The sequence below is a fragment of the Protopterus annectens genome, chromosome 8.part0, assembly GCF_019279795.1.
Source record: "Protopterus annectens isolate FY-2018-M chromosome 8.part0, PAN1.0, whole genome shotgun sequence".
Classification (NCBI taxonomy): domain Eukaryota; kingdom Metazoa; phylum Chordata; order Ceratodontiformes; family Protopteridae; genus Protopterus; species Protopterus annectens.
Window position 1 is genome coordinate 1,320,420,460 of NC_056741.1, and position 19,912 is coordinate 1,320,440,371.

Consider the following 19,912-nt stretch of genomic DNA (forward strand, 5'->3'; position numbering starts at 1 on the left):
TTTAGTTGTTTCATGGAGTACAGGTAAAACTATATCTCACACTGTAGGAAGAGAGTATTACATTTGTTTTCCTTACCTTCCATAAGGAGAATTTTCATCACAAAGGTCTAGCGCAACTGCCATAAAAGTATTAATCATTTTGCGATTTGGAACAAATCCCTCATCAGCTGTTTGGTGCCACCTTATTCTTGGGTAGGAGTCATCTGTTGAATTTTTTTTGTATGTAGACAGCTATGAAGTGATGAAGTACATGTAAGTGGGGACAGTTAATTCCAGTATTTTTTTTTTCTACAGCATGTTCATTTTACACTTGTAGGCCATAAAACTGAAGAATGAAGTACCAATACTTGAAGTGCGGTCAGTAAGCTGCCTGAAGTAGTCATATTAAAGGAAGACAGATACATTGATACTGTGCCACTCAAAACATGATACAGTGAAAATCATGACCAACATGTCAGCACATCAGTCTACAGGGAAATAAGCTACTTATTTATAAAAAGTTTAACTGAGTCTCTTTGTCTGAATATGATTTGCATAAATGTTCCACTTTTTTTTCACAACATGTCCACTTTACACTTGTAGGCCATAAAACTGAAGGATGAAGTAGCAATATTTGAAGTGCAGGCAGTAAGCTGCCTGTAGTAGTCATATTAAAGGAAGACAGATACATTGATACTGTGCCACTCAAAACATGATAGAGTGAAAACCTTGACCAAGATATCAGCACATCAGTCTACTGTGTGTGTGTGTGTGTGTGTGTGTGTGTGTGTGTGTGTGTGTGTGTGTGTGTGTGTGTGTGTGTGTGTGTGTGTGTGTGTGTGTGTGTGTGTGTGTGTGTGTGTGTGTGTTGCATGGCATGAAATGCCATCTGGTTGAATGCAATTGCTATCATTCAGATTAAGGTTAGAGTTGGGATTAGGACTGAGGTGTTGGTTTAAATTTAGAGCTAAGATTACAGGTTATGAGGTGTGGAGGTGTTACTTATGCCTTGTGAGGAGGAGTACAGGCCTCTCACTCCAAAAAACTAAGGTGTTTAACTTTGTGTATTGTGTTTTGTCTACTTCCCTTGAATTTCTGTTTAAAGTAAATTGTTTTAATTTTTCAACTATTTCAGCTTTGTTATGTTATCTTTGAAGAAATGTCATAAATCCATCCCTCACATTATACAGAAGGGGCAGGGAAGATAGAACAAGGGGATAATTAGCTCCCTGTGTGAAAACAGTGCGGTGATCAACCATAAAAGAAACCAGGGAAGACATAAGGAGTCATTTCTCACCCTACAGGCTAGAAACCGTACCACGGTTTTCACATGGTTAATCTAGTCAGGAGCTAGACAAAAAAAATTATAGAAAGAATACCTGGGTGACAGAAAGAGGAAATATGTCTGGGCAGAACTGTATTTTAATTGGAGCACCTTACGTGTAGTCATATCCGAAAGCAGAGTCTCTCCTAATGTCCTGTAGAGGGAAGGTTCTGCACAGCTGCAACAAAACCCACTCAGGGGAAGGGCAAGTCTTAGAACTTATATTCAGAAATGCATAGAGATATGATATCCACTTAGTCATTTGAGAAAAAGTGATAACCATCAAAATGGTTTACAATAAAAAAAAAAAAAAAAAAATCATACATCAGGCCAAAGATGATGAGGTCTTTAAAAAAGTCCTTTAGAAAGGCTTTAGCAAATGACTAGCACTGCAAAATGGATGAATAGTAGAAAAAAACTAAAAATGCAACAAGAGACTTAATAAGATAAATGGATGAAGAGGATATATGAAGAAAGTATATAGAAAAATGTACATATATAAATAAAAAAAAAATCACCCAATAATATTCAGAAAGTATAAATGCTCACAATGGAAAGATTAGAAGTCTTAACAGTTAAAGCATATGACAGTAGACAGAGTCATAAAAAGTACAGTCGTGTAAGTAAACTTACCATAACAGTAGACGTTCGAATGATCATTGCTGCAGTAGCCTTAGCTATATGGGTTATATCCTGCCAAGAACATAACAACCAGCCAGCTGCCAAAGATTCAGGGCACCTTCCACATGCCCAAATTGCCAGTCAGCTTGAGTTGAGCTGACTAAAAAGACACATGGGTATATCAAGTTCTTCAGAGCTTTCATGCTAACAGATAGAGGGAGACTGAGCCCTGAAAGGACATTGCTAAGGACAACAAAAAAATATGTATTCCCACCCTGGCATAAACACCACACCAAGAAACAAGGGGGATGGAGGAAGGGAGCAACTAATGCAGCAGTGATCATTCAAACATCTGCTGTTATGGTAAGTTTTCTTACACCTGTACTGTGTTCATTATATCAAACAGTTTGTAGTAGAAGAGCTTACATTAGCATACTACATTTGGGAGGTGGAAGGGGAAGGGGTCCAGGAACGCCTGGAGAATGGTCCTAGAAAGTCTGATCTAAACCTAGGGAAGGAATCAAGCTTGCAATGCTTTGTAAATGTATGTATAGTTGACTAAGTTGCCGCTTCTAGAATACTTCTAGAATCCAACCCTTTTACAAAAATCCATAGATGAAGCCAAGGCCCTATTAGAGTGGGCCCTTGACCCTGCCTGGAATAGTTTTGTTGTGTTGAGCATAACAAAAGATAATACCCTGAGACCTTCATTAGAAATGCACAACTGAGCCAAAGATCTGAAAGATTCACTTCTGCAAGACAGTACCTGAGTCGTCTGTGGACATCCATGGTATGGGGTACATCCACGGTATGGGGTGTAATTACTTTCTTCCTCATTTTTAGGTTCAGGAAAGAAACAGGTAGATGGATAGCCTGGCTTAAAGTAAACCCAGATACCACTTTAGGCATAAAAGAAGGATTGGTTCTCAAAGAAACCATGCATCTGTGGAAAATGAGTTAGGGGTGACATCAGAAGAGCTAACAACTCAGATACTCTTCTTGCAGAGGTCAGAGCAATCAGTAAGACAGTCTTCCATGTTAAGAACCTCAAGTCAGCCAGATTAGCTGGGTCAATGGAGCAAGTATTAGCGTTTCTAACACAAAGTTAAGACCACATGCAGGGACCACCAGTGTTCTCGGAGACCTCTATGCAAAACCCCTTTCAAAAACATTGTGACATCAGAATGCATTGAAAGAGGAGGACCAAGAGCAGACTTGCTGAAATAGCTGATAAAGGAACCTTAATAGGGAAGTAAAAAGGCCATAGGATAGTAACTCACACAAATATTATAAAACCAGAGAACAACTAGCCCTGAATAGGTACTGGTTATGTTGTTGGCACCAGCTAGAAAATCTTTTCCATTTACTAATATATGATTTTCTAGTAGCAGGTTTTCTTGCCTCCATTAGTACCTCCTGCATCTCTTCAGTAAACTGCCTAAAGGGAATTAAGACCCTATCACCCAGGCAGTCAGTTGAAGTTGATTGGGTTCAGGGTGTATCAGACAGCCCTGATCTTGTGTGAGCAGATCAATTCTGTGTGGAAGCTTGTGGTAATTGCCCACATCCATTTATAAAAGAAGGAAGAACCACTGTCCTGGGTCAGAATGGCGTTACCACAATGATCTTGGTGGACTCCTTCTAAATCTTCAGAATTACTCTGACATCAGTGAAAAGGGTGGAAAAGCATGCAAAAACATTCCCATCCAAGAATAGCAAAATACATCTGTCTTCCAGGCCTTCTTGCATAGAGTCCTTGAGAAGAATCTTGCCAGCTGACTGTTCAGAGAGGAGGCAAATAGGTCTACTTGAAGAGATCCCCAAAGATGAAGCAAATATCAGAAGATTCCCTGATCTAGTTTACAATTGCCCTGCTCAGCATTTTTGCCACAAAATTTTGTTCTGACAGAATGTTGGATGCCTGTAGAGTGAGACTGAGCTGTAAAACTATATTCCATGCTAACATGGCTAGTCTACAAAGGGGGTACGATCTGGCTCCCCCTTGTTTGTTGATGTACTACATGACTGTGGTATTGTCTGTAACAATTTGAAGAGGTTCTGGGGACCAAATATGACTCAGAGAGTCGAATGACTTGATCAGGGCAAGCATCTCTTTAATATTTATGTGCTTGCATATGTCCTTGGTGTCTCCACACCTTGCACTTTTATCCTTCCTGAACCCGGTCTCCAAGCAAAGTCTGAGACATCTGTGAGGACTGACTGCTTTGCAGCAGAGAAGGAGAAGGGAAGACCTGGCTTTAGAGATATTTGCTGTTTCCACTAAGTGATTTTTCTGCTGATAACTCCAAGCACTGGGATTTGAAAATACAAAGGACACTGGTGCTGGGACCAAAGAGACTTAAAACACTACTATATCATTCTCATGTGGAATCCCGCCAGGGTTATCATGAAAATCACAGATGCCATGAGACCCAAAAACCTGAGGCATTCCCTCAGTGACCAAAGTATGAGTGGTAAACCTTAGGAATAGATCTAAATACATCTGTTTTTCTCCTGTGAAAGAAAAGCTCTTTGAACTGAATATAATCCTGTGTGGAGGACTCAAAAAAGACTTGAATGTTCTCTTAGAGTCCCAGTTTGTATAAGAGATCTCTCACCTGAGAGATTCCTGACACTTTGAAAAAGACTGCAAATATAAGTCATCTCAATATGGAAAAATGTGGGTACCCTGTAGCATACAATGAGCCATAACTGGAGCTAGACACTTTGAGAACTCTCCTGGTGCAGTAGATAGTCCAAAGGGTAAGGCAGAGAACTGATGATGCGATGCAGACATACACGTCCTTAAGAAATGCCTGAGGTCTGGACGAATAGGGATGCGATATAGTCTTCTTTTAAATCTAGTGTTATCAGGAAACTTAAATGAAGAAGAAGAAGAGGCAGCAGTTTGTGAAGTGACAGCATTTTAAACATGGGCACTATCACAAAGATTTAGGGAAGAAAGATCCAGAACTGGTCTTCAAGCATATGTTTTCTTTGTCACTAAAAACATCCTTGAATAAAAACCAAACTTTCCCAACCTGTGAAGGAAGTCATGGTTCTATCACTCCCTGGGACAGTATGTGTTGAAGGACAGGGGGAAATAAAGGTGTCTGATCTGATGGATTTGGAATTTCCTTCCACTGCCATTTGTAACCTTGATGAATGATCTTCAGAACCCATTTGTCTTTGACTATCTGTTGCCAAATAAAAGAAGTGGCGATTTAGACTTCCTGGAAGGGAAAATGGATTGCTGAGGGGAGGGGCATTCAAAGTTCCCTAAATAGGCATTCTGACATGTTGGACTGTCATTTGCAGAGGGGATTCATGAATTTTTTTTGGAACACTCTGTCATTTCTTTGTAAATATCTGTTTAACAGTATTTAATTGATTCTGTTCCTTTTATGTTTTTCTGAAATTGGATGAGGGGTTAGAGAATTCCTTAAAATTTGGAAAAGAGGGTCTGGAAATGCAAAGATTCCCTGTATCAACTTATCCCTTTCATCGCACTTTTTGATAATCTTGCAGCAGAGGATTCAAAAACGAAATCTCTATCCAAAGCCGAATTTAAAATCTCATTGTTCACATAATCTGAGAGTTTCTGAGAATGCAGCCAGACAAACCTCCTCAAAATAGTACCAGTGCCATAGCCCTGGAAGAAGTACCAACTGAGCTATACACACACTATAAACAATGAGTTGGGACCTGTAAGATGGAAGAAACAAAATTAGTTAAACAGATTTTTCCTCGCAAGAAGAAACTGCAAACAAAATATTCCTCAAGCTTTCACAATTAGGCAGAATAAACCTTAGCATATGAGCTTGACAATTCAAAAAATCAAAGTTGCAGAACCATACACTTTTTCCCATATTTACCAGTAACCTTCCCATCCTTGTCAGAGAGTAGGATTGGAATAAACCAAATGAATTAACCAAATGTTTAGCAGCAGTAAGATTAACTAAAGCTATAGTTGCTGGGTCAGGTTTGGGAAGAGTGTATAAATAAAACTGTTTTTTTACGGGCAGAAGGCTGACTATCAGGAAGACTGCAGGCAGTAACACACACACAAACACACATCCTCCAAAGCTGATAGAAATGGAGGAATGGGTGAAAGTTTTGGAAAGTTCTTCTGTAATAGCTCATAGTATTTTCTGAGAAACAGAGAAACCTCAGTGTTCTCCCACTGAAAGTACTGTCACATTCTGGAAATAATCCCAGAGAAAGAGCCCCCCCCCCACCCACCCATAGGGATAATCAGAAAATGAGCCCTCCTCTGAGTCTAAAACAGAAAACTGAGAAAGAAACACTGTATCTGCCCCTTCATCTTCCTGTGCAGATTCAAAATCTTGAATTTCTTCAGGACAAGATGTATCTGTCTTTCTTTTGCCAGATGCCACCTTATAAGAAGGATCAATAGCCTGAGCCATTCCGAATAAACTTCTTCTATCTAGGGAAATCTGAGGAGGAGTAGATTTTTTCCTCTTTCTTTTTGACAGGAAACATGGGGCCAACAGTATTATTAATGGCATCATCAGCTTCCCCAGGGAAAGGGGCAACATTCTGACTAAACAGGAAAGTCTTCCCAGTTTCTTCTGCCAGGACCAACAAAAGTGGCTCTTCCTTGCTTATTGAATTAGGATGAGGCTAGCCCCCAGTCCATAGTGGCTGTAGGTGCTACACCAGAGGAATCCGGGGTAAAAGATGAGTGATCTGAGGAAAAAGCTGCGGCCACAGGAGAGTCACCCATCTGTGGCTGAGAAAACTGCTAGTCTACTGTGGTGACAAAGGCTGTTTTCTAAATTTTTTCTTTTTATGGCTGGAGGAAGGACTGACCATGAGACCAGTAGTTTGTCCCACGATCAAGTAGAAAATGTTGCCTCTTTCCCAAGGAAAACAAGCAGCAAGAGCAGATATAAATGCTTTAATAGTCACATTTTCACAGTAAAAAGTATTGTAAAACACTTTGTCAGCCCCCAAAAGTAAAACAAACACAGAAAAATTGTTTTTAAATTAGTTTAAACAACTAGGATAAAAGTGCTGTTTCATTTAGAAGTACAGTTAAGTCCCTTGACAGTCAGTTTAAATGCAAACTCCTAGTTTAAAAATAACTTTTCTAAACAGGAAAGTATTATAAAACAACATTTTTTTTAATGTGGAAAGTTTTTCCCCAAAGGGAACTTATCTGCCCAGCAAAGGAACAGCACAAGTCAACATTTGATCCTTAAAAGCCCATACAGGATCATTCTTTTCAATGGAAGGAAATCTCTGAAGGGATTGGTTCCCAAACTTGTATTTTCAGTCAGGACAGCTCAAGCCGACTACTGCTGTAAGTGCATGGAAAGTGCCCTGAAGCTTTGGAAGCTGGCCAGCTGTTAATATCCTTGGCAGGATATAACCCTATATAGCTACTGCTACTGCAGCAGTGATCAATATGATGAACATCAACTAAAACCCAAACAAAAGAAGTAAAACCCAAACTGTTTGCAGGAGCTAAATTGTTTAAAAGATAAAATCAGAAAATAAAAAGATAGATAAAGAAAAACTTCTCCGTAATTACAGAATAAATAGAGGAATACCACTTTCATTTAATAGAAGATTTCTAGACAGCCTTATACTAGCTTTTTTAAAATAGAAAGGGTTCTGAAAACATAAGGCCGATCTGGATTCCCCACATAACTCTTGGAGCTCTTAACATCTCTAAATAACATTTTAATAAAGAAATAAAGAAAATAAAGGACTCTGCTCAAGCTACAATGTTTAATGAGCCACAAAACAAAGGTTAGCACTTTCGTTCTGCACCCTGGAACTTCCTCAGAACCTAAGAAAAGTAAAGGACTCGTCTATATTAAAAGGAGATAATGCATATTTTGCAATGCATACAACATATCCCATTACTGCTTTTTTACATTGTGGAATTGGTAAGCAGCTGAGCTATCAAAATATCCACTAGGAAGTGATGATTTAGCCATATCAGTGTGCTACCACGGAAGCTCATTATGTATATTTGGGAGTTCGCGTTTGATTTTGATGATAGCAGGTGTCTTTCAAGTATTATTTGTTACAGTACAGATGCACTTAGATTGCCAGTGGTTGTATTTGTTTAACTTTATAGGAGTAGTATGTGGTGTTTGCCCAAGAGGACATGGCTTTTTATTGCTTCAGATTAACACCTGTGTAAGCTGTTTGACTGGTATATGCATGTCTTTTGGTTGTTGTTGGCAGTAAGTGTGTATCCTGCAACTGGACTTGGGTTTCTGAACTTATTTGTAATCTTAGATTTTCGTATGATTGTGATCTTGTCTGTTAAAGTGAAGTTGAATAATCTGTGCCATGTGTGTTCAGTCATCGTGGGAGCACAATCCCTCGCTCAGTGTGTGTAGACCGAAAACGATGGCTTTTCTAGATATCGTGATATTGACTGGATTAATTTCTATTTTTTACATTCTGATATTCCACATTATGTAGTACATTGATTGGTGTCAGATGATGAACAACACGCCCTCTATCTGGATAGTAGAATCTGACAGGCAATAGGATAGTACACTGCGATTGGTGTTAGACACTTAACACACCCTCTTCATCCAAGGCAGACGATTGGGGGTTATGTAATTTATTGAATCTGATAGGAGTCACCGTAATATTTGTTCATTCATGAGGAAATTAAGGTTAGACAAGTCTTAAGATTGAAAGATTATAGAATGATTGAATTGGCTACTTTGAAGTTTAACTTAGCTGATTTTTGACATCTAGTTTAAGCCATGGGGCTTGCTAGTGAGAATATTAATGATATTTGATTGCATGTGATACATCAACATTCTAACTAAGTAAATCATTTTACTAGATAGCATAGGCTATACTGGGTGCATAGCCATCGAGGCAAAAGATTTCAACATACGGGTTATGTAGTTTCTAAACACTGTTTGTTTGTGTGCTTTCAGCTCTTTGTTAAAATACATAAATGTGGTGATTTTGACCAGACAATGGATAGGTTTATATGTTTGCAATATTAAGCAAGATAGTAAACATAGATTGATTCTCTTGAATGTTATACTATTTTAAGAAGCAAGCAATCTGCTCATTGCATTTGTTGAAATTTAATAAAGAAGTATTGTTTATTTTAATGGCTCCGTGTGAGATGCAGCTTTCACTTGGAATAGGTATGAGTACGTATTGTTTTTCATTACTTAACTCTGATTGGCAGATATACATATATACACATTTTGATAGGCTGGTAATGCTGCATTGAGTTTTTAGGATTGATATCTTGACACAGAGCGAAAAAATTCCAAACATATGGATGAAATAGTTTCTAAGCATTATTCGTATGTGCTTTTAGCTTTCTGTTAAAATACAAGAAAGTGGCAATTTTGACTACACAATGGATAGGAGTATACCTTTGTAACATTAAGCAAGATAACAAATATAGATGGGTTTTCTTGAACATAACATTGTTTGAATAAATAAGCAATCTGCTCATTGCATTTGTCGGCATTCAATAAAGATGTATTGTTCAAATAATGTTATGTTCAAGAAAACCCATCTATATTTGCTATCTTGCTTAATGTTACAAAGGTATAAGTAAAATAAGTAAGCAATCTGCTCATTGAATTTGTTGGAATTCAATAAAGATGTATTGTTTATTTTATCTTCATAATGGCTCCATGTGAGTTAAAGTACTCGGAGAAGGTATGAGTATGTATTGTTTCCCATTACTTAACTCTGATTGGCAGATTTGTTGTTGTTGTGTCTTTCGGCTTTTTCCGGTTAGGGGTCGCCACAGCGGAACTCCTGTCCGCTAATGATTGGCAGTAGATTTTTACATGCTGAGTTGCCAGCTCTGACGCACAACCTTCAACGAAGGTACGCCCATTCACACATGTCTCCACACAGAAGACGCTCTAGCTGAGAATTGAACAGGACAACGTCTTACTGTGAGGCGACAATGCTACCGCAGCACCACCACAGCAGTATGATTGGCAGATTTGTATAGATACAAAATTTGACTGATTGGTACTGCTACATTGAGTTTTTAGGATTGATATTCCATGTTTTATCATAATAAAAGTTTCTAATGTTTTTGATAGGTCAAATGTTTTTAAGATGATTTTTGATTGGTAGACAACTACCTTACAACACTAACATGCAGTATCAATTGTTTGATTGTGTTTTAATTCAGGCATGATTTTCATTGGTTGATGTTCTTTTGGGATTTGTATTTAAAAATAACTTGGGGATGTACATTTTTTAATGGTCTGAAGAAGCGACGTTAGTCGGGAAAGCTCTTACCGTTTTTATATGTTTTGTTACTTTTACAATAAAAGAGCTCCATTTCCTCATGTGCAGTGGTGGTTTATGTTCTTGACGTTAGTATTTATTTTATGTAGCTAGTAAAATATGTAATCAACTTAGAATGAAGACAATAAACAATAATGACTGAGAATAAAATACATTAGCAATTTCTCCTTGTCAATAAAAGGCTTCTTTGGATGTAACATAAGTTTACCTTAAGTATTTGCAACATTCATGGAACCCTTAATACAGAGTTCTTACTGGGTCACAGCAAAACGGAGTACATCATAGACAGAGATATAAGGCAAAACAAATCCCAGACATATGCATCCTGAAAAAAGAATGGCAACAACAGTGAAAAGAAACCAATATCTAAATATAACAATAAATGATATTTAAAAAGAAAACTGATCAAACCTAAAAGCGACTGTGGATTACCTTGCAGGAATCTAGTGGTGCTGCGATTATTTGAAGATTTTGTTTTTTAACCATGCATCACTTCATTTCTTTGATCACTTTGTTTACTTGTACTGAAGGTGACAACTGTTTATCCATTCAGGCACTGGAACTGAATTCTTGGGTCATAGTACGGCTTTGTTACTGTTTTAACTTTATTTTTTCTGGTTCACATGTAAGCAGATAAACTACACCAAAGACATCTACACTGACTTTATTCTGGCAGTCATCCTGATCTCACATGCTGCAGCTCTGGTGAGCACATTTGACCCATTCAGCACATAAACCCAGAACTCATATTCATTTCCCTTTTACTCAAATTTGAGTAGAAATTCACCAGTGCCCTTGCATTTGCCTGCAGAACTATTTGTATCTATGTTTTATAGTTTCAAATGTTTTCATAGCACTTCATATCACAGTAACATCAGTCTTCAAACTTACTGGATTCCTGAATATATAGACTTTTACTTGCCAGGTTGATTTAGTGCTTGACACAGCAGTTTTGAACCCAGGAAAAATGTTTTCTGAACATATTTATCACTATTATTCTCAACAGCCACTTTTTTTAAATAACTTAGTTTTAAAAATTACAGTAAAATGTTACATTTTATTACATTTCTTATAGGCTCATAGGTTCATATATGGTTACTAGGCTATCGACCCATGAGCCATTTAAGCCTAGTCAAGCTTTCCCAAATTTACTGAAATATTGCTGACGTGTGTCAACACCCCAATGTAGTTTATGATTACAATGTAGGCTTGTATACATCAAGTATTCACAGGCTGCCCTGTCCATTAGTGATATGGGTGCCAAACCAGGGGTAAATCTGAGATTTTCCATCTATTGGTCCAAGTTACAGTTGAAAATGGTTAGGAACATGGATGGGAAGCTTGCACCAGAAAAGAAATAAGCTTTGTGAGACATGCCCGTCCCTCCAACAAGTCCTGTTTATGTGGCAGATGAAGCTTAAGTGCTTAGAATAGGTATGTCTGATGCTATTTGTTTTGTGGATATGCAAATCCATCAGTGTGGGATCAGAGGATGCATTGTAGACTAGGCATAGATTGCCATGCAGTGGTCTGTAAGAGCTCGGGTAAAGGGAAAGGGCTATGAGACAGTCCGCACAGGATTTGTTGTTTACTCTGAGCAACCTCTGTGGTCTCTCTTAAGCTGTTTCAAATGCCTGGTCAGATACATGCTGAAGGGTGCATTCTACTCAATGACTGATCTGATGAGGGAAGAGTACAATGGAACAATGACCTCCTTGGACCTGGATGCCATGCCCTTACTTATAGGTTGTGCAACAAAGAATGATTTTATCAGCACAGTAGACACATGATGGTCAACATGCATTCCTAGATCACTGACCACTGGGTATACTTTTTGGGGTGTATTATCAATGTGGTAATTTCTGTTATGCATTTTTTGACATTGAGTTTTAGTCCACGACTCTGGCAAAAGTTGTTTGTGTCAAGTCCTCTTGAAGGGTATCCAAGTCTTTAGGGTATTCAATCACTGTGACTAGTTGGCAGTCATCTACAAACTTTGTCAGCTAGGGGGCCTTGACATTTGCCTTGACTTCATAGAAGTAGATGGCAAAAAGGGGAGGCCACAGCACCATGTGAGACTTCATTAGTGACTGGTCTCTTTGTGGAGGTGGATTCCCTATCCTAACTTCTTGTGTCATATCAGTGAGCCAGCTGGCTACCCATCAGGTGGCATAGGGTTTTATGCCTAATTTTGTAAGTTTATCTACAATGCATGACTGAAGTATTGTGTTGAATACTTGGCCAGGTTGGGGTATACAAAGTACACTGTTTAGTCCTTGTCCATAGCTTTAGTGACCTTCTCAAAGACGTCTACCAGGGTAAGTACTCAAGACCTCTTTGAAAAAACCAAACTGGGTAGAGTCTTACACCTTCTGCCATCTGCTGTGCAATGCTGCTCTAACAGCATGATAAGTTTTACACCTTGTACATTTGTCAAGCTGATACTCACACTCTGCTTCTCTTGCACTCATGGAATGCTATTATACATATTCACTGTATATAGAAATAGAAAGCAGCTGTGCATTTTTTATCATCACAGTGTGACATACATACATATATATATATATATATATATATATATATATATATATATAAGGACTATGAGATGTGGCAAATGCAGGTCTGATGCTTTTTTTTATTTTGTTAAGGCAGCAAGGCCTAGCACATTTAAATGCTTATTTACTGGTGTCACTAGTAACCACTACAGAAGATTATATATCTGTTCAGCAAGTCAAAACAGGGAAAACAAATACTCTTGTTTTCTGCATGTTTTATCCACATATGGTCTTATAGTCATACACTCGCTTCAGCAATTGGAGTTTACGTTTTTTAATATCACCAATCCTTTCAAGTCGTGTCCTACTTCATATCCTCTTTAAAAAAGGAAAATCATACAGATTAATAACTGTTATCCTTACCAGTAGCTGAGATTTATTTTGTGTTTATGTGTGTTTAAATGGGTCTACCTGACAACGCCGATGATGAGAACACCGACACCAGAAGATGGAAAACTGAGATGACCGATGGATGAAAACCCCGATGCTGAGAACACCGACATGTGAAAAGGCTGTGTAAGTATGCGGTAGTGACGGACATTAGGGTTAGGGTGCGAGTAAGGTAAGTGTGCAATATTGACGGACTCTAGGGATAGGGGTGGGTTAAGTGAGTTAGGGTTAGGGCGCGGGTTAGGTGAGTGTACGATAGTGACAGTCTTTAGGGTTAGGGGCGGGTTAAGTGAGTTAGGGTTAGGGCGCGGGTTAGGTGAGTGTGCAATAGTGACAGTCTTTAGGGTTAGGGGCGGGTTAAGTGAGTTAGGGTTAGGGCGCGGGTTAGGTGAGTGTGCGATAGTGACAGTCTTTAGGGTTAGGGGTGGGTTAAGTGAGATAGGGTTAGGGCGCGGGTTAGGTTAGTGTGTGATAGTGACGGACCTTAGGGTTAGGGTTTGGGTTAAGGTTATAGATAGTTGTGTATGTAAGGTTTCATGTGGGTTTGTAAGGATTTTGGTGTGCTTGTGTTGTGTGTGTGCTTTTTGGACAGGGGATTTGTTTTGTTTGTTGATTGTCGGGATTGTGGTGTGTCGGGCATGTGAGGTTTCGTGTTTGTGAACTTTCGGTTATGTGGTGTCGGTGATTTCGTTGTCGGTGTTGTAGTGCGTCGGTGTTGTCAGGTAGACCCATTTAAATATATATCTGTAACATTTCGTATCAACTGGAAGAAATAATGCATGCTCAAGAGAAATAAAGTATGAAGTAGGTCTGCATTACTTCACAAAAAACAATTTTCTTCATTTTGAAATGAAGTCATATTTTGACACATCCTGTTTGTACCTTAAATTCTCACCTGCACAAATCCAAAAGGAAAATGCATACTTGTTTGGCCACTAGATCCATGATGAAATGATTTGCGCCAGTCTTTAATCATAGCAGGAAAAGTGCAGTTATAGAGATCTGTATTTCTTTCTGTATTTGCTTCACCTGTCAGAATGAGCCAAGAATTAGTAACATATTACAGCTACACAGCTTATTGCACTGATCACCTCTCTCTCTCTCTCTCTTTATCTATATGTAAATGATTGGACGACACTAAACAGAACTGGTTATACAAACTACTAGTAGTAATAAGCAGTAAACTTTGCTGAGGTAGTGTAATTTCAGAACCTCTGGGACTCTGTTCATCTACATCATGTGTTAATGATTACATCCTGGTACTTTCATATACAGTCACAACCAGAGATGGACACAGGTAAGCTCCAATCACTTTGTTAATTGTTCTCAGAATGTACTCTATTATGGTTCTTGTTCAACCAACTACTGCTGATCATTCATGAGGACATTCAGTTAGATCAGGCTCCAATTTGTCCACACAATAATACTAGTGACATAAGTTGAAGGGACAGTAGTGAACAAGCAAATATTTCTAAGCACTGAGGCCTAATAAAGAGAATTATTTATACTACTTCAATGGAATCTGCAACTCTAACGAGAATATGAAAAATCCAAAAAAAAAACAGGTATGAACAACACTAGGAGGTGATGAAGAATCCAGATAACCAATAATGAGTGAGGGAGAAGTTACAAAAAAGAAGCTTCAAATGACATGAAAAAAACATATTTCTTTTTCATTTTTAGATCTTTAGGACACTAGGAGGATCCCCAAACTTCCAGAATGTTCAGGATATTATCCTGCAGCATAAAGGAGATACAAAGTCACAATAGAAATCCATGAGAGATACTCAAAGTTATAAACGTGACAGTTTTACAGAAATCCTTGAGTAATTCTAGTTCTTTCTTCTGGGATTTACAAGGCAGACAGTACTGCTGTCAGTATAGTTGTGACCATCAATGGTTGAGCTCTTTGCTAATCCTCAATCTTATAAAAAAACAAAACAAAAACAAAAAAAAACAGAATGCTATCATCCATCCAATACTAGAAGCAGACTTAGTAGACAAGCAGATATAATTATTAAGGTGTTAAAGGCCCCTCACCTATATCAGTATGATCATAAAATGTTAAAAATGAAGTCGCCAAAGTCTCTGGAAACCTTTTAACAACTGAATGTGATGATAACCCAGGTTCCTTGAAGAAGGTTTCAATAGCCTTAATTTTAAAACCTTTCAACCCCCCCCCCCCCCAAAAAAAAAACAACTATATTAATACCCAAGTCTTTGGCTAAAATAGTCATTAAAATATTGGTCGGCTGCCTAGAGATACTTCTGCCCTGTGACATAGAACCTAATCAGGTGAGATTCATTACAAAAAAAAAAAACAAGCCGTAGGCACACTGAAGAATTATACTAGCTCTAAACAGTTTACCATCCTTGCCTTTCCGACATACCTGCTTAGATACAAAGCAAGGCTTCATCAAGACAAAGTGCCACTTTTTATGAGGATGTGTCATGGAGGTTTGCCTTTTTTATGGGGTAATTTACTTGTTAAAAAGTCTTGACAGCAATCTGGAGGTGCACGTCAAAAGCGAGACATGGTCCTAGGGAAGTGCAAACAGTCTAACATCGTTCAAGTCTGGAATATCCCTGCCTCTCACTGTTTGCACTGTATATGAAATCCTTAGCTATGGCTGTCTTCCCAAACTTTACAAAAAATCAAAATCAGCTTATTTCAAAATTATGTATTCCTAATTCTGGCAAACCAAGTTACCTCACTCCTCCAAAATACTTACACATAGGACATCTTGCAGAAGAATGCAGACAGCTTGGTGTCTGCTACTAAAGCTAGTGAAATATCAAATGACTATTGAAAGTGTTAACTGGACTGTCTGAAAACAGGCTGAGCCCGAAATGGGTCAATATTGATTAGTGCACTACCCCGGTAAACAAATATAAATAAATAAATAAAACACAAACACAGTAGAACATTAAGTTATACTGATTGTTACACAGTACTAGAGAGTGCTAAAGTCAAACAAAACATGACTGTATTAGGAGCATTTAAACCTTCGTTCCCTGAGATAATACGTACATAAATATTAAAAAACTGTAATTTTAAGTTAACAAAAGATCTGCACATATTAAACTAATAATCAGTTAAGTATACTGCTAAAATGTGCGCATTTTGAATGAGTATATACATATGTGATGCTCTTCAATGTGGGATGGCAACTTTGATTGAGCCACAGACAGAAGTACCTCACAAAGAGTATTACTGGCCTCAAACAGATGCCCTACACTGACCGTCTCAAAAACTCCAGCTTTACTCTGTAGCATATTGCCTACTCCAAGGAGATCACTGCCTAACATATAAAGCTATGTTAAACCCAGAGCTGTTGGACATGCTACACTTAAAGAAATCCCAATCCCTCCGAGCTACATGCTCTAGGGACCTAAAGCTTGTCACCACAATAAACAGGACATGCTGGAGGGATAGATTCCTGTCCCGGAGACTTCCCATACTCTGGAACAAGCTACCCATCTATGTCAAGCAAAGTTCCTCATTAGCACTCTTCAAGAAAAATCTTGATGAGTGGATGGGAAATAGGAAATACACCCCGGGGAACACTTCTATGGCTCTGCTCGACAGGGGCACAGGAAATTATCTTTGTTGGGTGGCATAAGCCAGGGAACCTTGTTGGCTAGGCTTACTTAGGCCTTTGGGCCAATAGCCTAGTACCTATCTATGAACCAGATAACTATGGTTGGAGTGGTGAAACTTTAAGAGTAGAAATACAGGAGCAGGAGGGGTTTTGTTGAGGCTAAAACAATACAGAAGTACTGGGATGACACAAGGACTTAGGTATCTGGATGGATATTCATGTACAGTATTCTGAGGTATGCGATGAAGGAAGCCGAGGCTAGTTTAGACAAGACCTCACATGACGTGAAGTTGCTAAGTTAGCCAAACACTTGTTATTGGGACCTTTTGAAATTATTTATTTTTTGACATTTTGTAACTGGGAAAGTCCACTGGATCAAGAACCCATTTTCAGTGGAGGCTTGGGGAGAAATGCTCCATACAATAACATTAACATCCAAGTAACATATTACAGTACATTACAAGTAGAAATATTACAGTAAAATTCATACAGTAAAATTCATACTAAGCAAAAAGCAATTTATGTACAACAATAGACACACAGATAATTCCAAAATTCTAAGGAATATAATCACAGTCCTTGAAAAAGTGAGTCTGACTGTGAATGTGTAAAGATGAATAAGCCTGAAGTTTCCGTTATTTCAGAATATTTCCTTTTATTTTGATGTATAGTAATCTCCGACTTAGTATATGTAAGTAGATGGGTGTGGGAGTGCAGTCACCCATTTCAGCAGAGTGCAAGATGCAACCCCTCTATAAAAACATTTTAATTGTACAGAAAACTCTCAGTTAACCAGAACTCAAGCAACCGGCATTCTCGAGCAGCCAGAAAAAAAATATTGAAGAAATATAGTACAATTTTCATGTGCTGCACTTTTTGTTTTCCCCCCACAGAAACATACCTTAGGTTTTTAGAGTTTTATAGTTTTAGAAAGGAAGATAGGAATAAATTCCCCCTCTTTCCAACCTGAGAACAAGTCAAACCAAACAAATGGTATAAGGTACAGTACTAGTCAGGCCTATTTTTAACAGTAACTCTCAAGCAATCAGAAACTACAGTTATCCAGCATCTGCCAATCCCCATGGGTGCCAGTTAACTGAGAGTTTTCTGTATACAGTCAAGTTTTGACATTCTCTGTGTTGTTGGTCTTTCGGCTTTTCTCGGTTAGGGGTCGCCACAGAGGAACTCTGGGCAGTAGATTTTCACAAATGCCGAGGTGCCAGCTTGACGTCCAACCTTCAACGAAGACATGCCCATTTACGCATGTCTTTCGAATGCCACCCAACCGCATTCTCTGTGATGTTGTATTTACAGTTCATTTTAACAGTCACATCTTGTAATTACAGGTCTCACATTTGTGATAAAGAGACTGTTACGGAAGAGCTTTTGAAATAAACAGTGGGAAAGATGCCTAGGAAAATCCAGTAAAAATAGGTTTATGTCAGAATACTGAGTTTTCAGAAACTCGAAATTCATATGGTTGAGACCATATGTTCGACTTTCCAAAAACTCAAACAAAATGAAGCAAAATAACAAAATCTTCACTTTTTGCACCCCCATACCATGATGTTTCTTTTAACTGATGTGACAAAAATATCCAAAATTAACAGACTGATAAATGGATGATTTGATTCACATGACAACTAGATGGACCTATAGTGTAGGAAGATATTGTAAGCTATCCCCTGAGGGAAGTTGGAAATTTAGTTAGCACAGCTCAAGTAGTATTCCATTCGAAATATATTGATTTCTTTTCTCATTCTGTGCTGAACCTCTGCAAGTGAAACTAATTTAATATTCCATAGTTAATTATACAAAAATTCTAACATATAGCTAATAATCAATTTAAAAAATGCATACATGTGTGAGATCAGCATAGTTGTTTACTAGCATTGTTATTCGAATCTCTGTCAGTGGGCATCACTCAGTAAAGTGCAGAGATGATGTCCCTGAATAAACTGGAATTCTATATAATTTGATCACGTAACAATAAAAACTACTACTGTAATGAAAAATACTCATATAAGCTACTGAGTAACATTCTTAAAGATTTTGCAGACTATAATTTATTATTCCAACCCTCTGAAACACAAAAGTCCTGTTACTCAGAGAAAAATGTTAAAACTGTATTATAATAGGTGGAACCGATCTTACCTTGGTACCAAATAGCTCCTTTAATCGTCATGTTTAGAAAAGGATGAATCATTGCATTCCACAGTACTGTAGTTTTATCAGGTCCATACATATCAAAAAATTGGAAAGGTGATTTCTTAGAAAAGTCCATATGAATTTCAAAACTGTGAATTTGGAAAAAAAACATGTTCTCAGATAATGAACATTTGATATGGAGAAGGGAACAAATACAGCATTACAAAACAAATTTAGCACACTCCTGATATTGTTACTGCATATTCATTATCTATAGCCCTAGCTGTAGGCAGACATAGGTTCATAGGTAAGTATTATGCTAACTGCTCTAGAGGACCATTTTAAGCCTAGCCGAATGCAAGGTAAACACCTTAACAATCATGTCAACCCCCAATCCCCATCTCTTGACCTTCCATGTGTAGGGGGAGTGGAAGCTACAGGCCCTGATGAGACATCAGTCTTCTGGCTAGACTTCAGGGGCAGTCAGGCATCCTCTCTCCTGTTGCAAGATTACCTCCTATGCCAAGGCAATCAGCCATATGTTTGGCTGTAAAGGGAAATTTACCCGTAGTATATTTTGCTCATTTCTTTTATAGCTAATGTGTGCCTAAACCTGTACCCTATCCAAGAGGAGGCAGACCGCTAAAATACTGAGGAAAGAGAAAGTACAGAAAAGCAAACCACACCTCAACTAGTCCAGGGGTACCCGATACATTACATTAATGAACTGTCCACCATAAATCAAGTCCTCAACAAATGTAAAATTCATGCTGCCCAGAAGTCTGCTCTCAGTGTGCATCTTAGAAAATCATCAAAACTGATCAAAGAAAATGAGGGCGCTGGGGAGAGGTGGGTGGTAGTTCCTACTGCAGCAATGGTCCTGTTGTTTGAAAATCCATGGGTATGATTAGTACCATCTCACAACTACTGTATTATGTTGATTATATGGATCATTACTGTACTTTTGGACATTTTAGGGACCACATACCTATTTTGAA

The 19,912-nt window shown here is 38.2% G+C and overlaps 1 protein-coding gene across 1 annotated transcript in view; it reads right to left on the minus strand.

The window, feature by feature from the left end:
• Positions 1–19,912, minus strand: part of SIAE (sialic acid acetylesterase) — a 310,992-nt gene that overhangs the window by 93,886 nt on the left and 197,194 nt on the right. Inside the window, exons 6-8 of the mRNA XM_044080856.1 lie at positions 18,921–19,063; positions 14,060–14,193; positions 77–231 (exon numbers count right to left, since the gene is read on the minus strand). Coding sequence (XP_043936791.1) covers positions 77–231; positions 14,060–14,193; positions 18,921–19,063 — 432 coding nt within the window. The remainder of the gene's footprint in view (positions 1–76; positions 232–14,059; positions 14,194–18,920; positions 19,064–19,912) is intronic.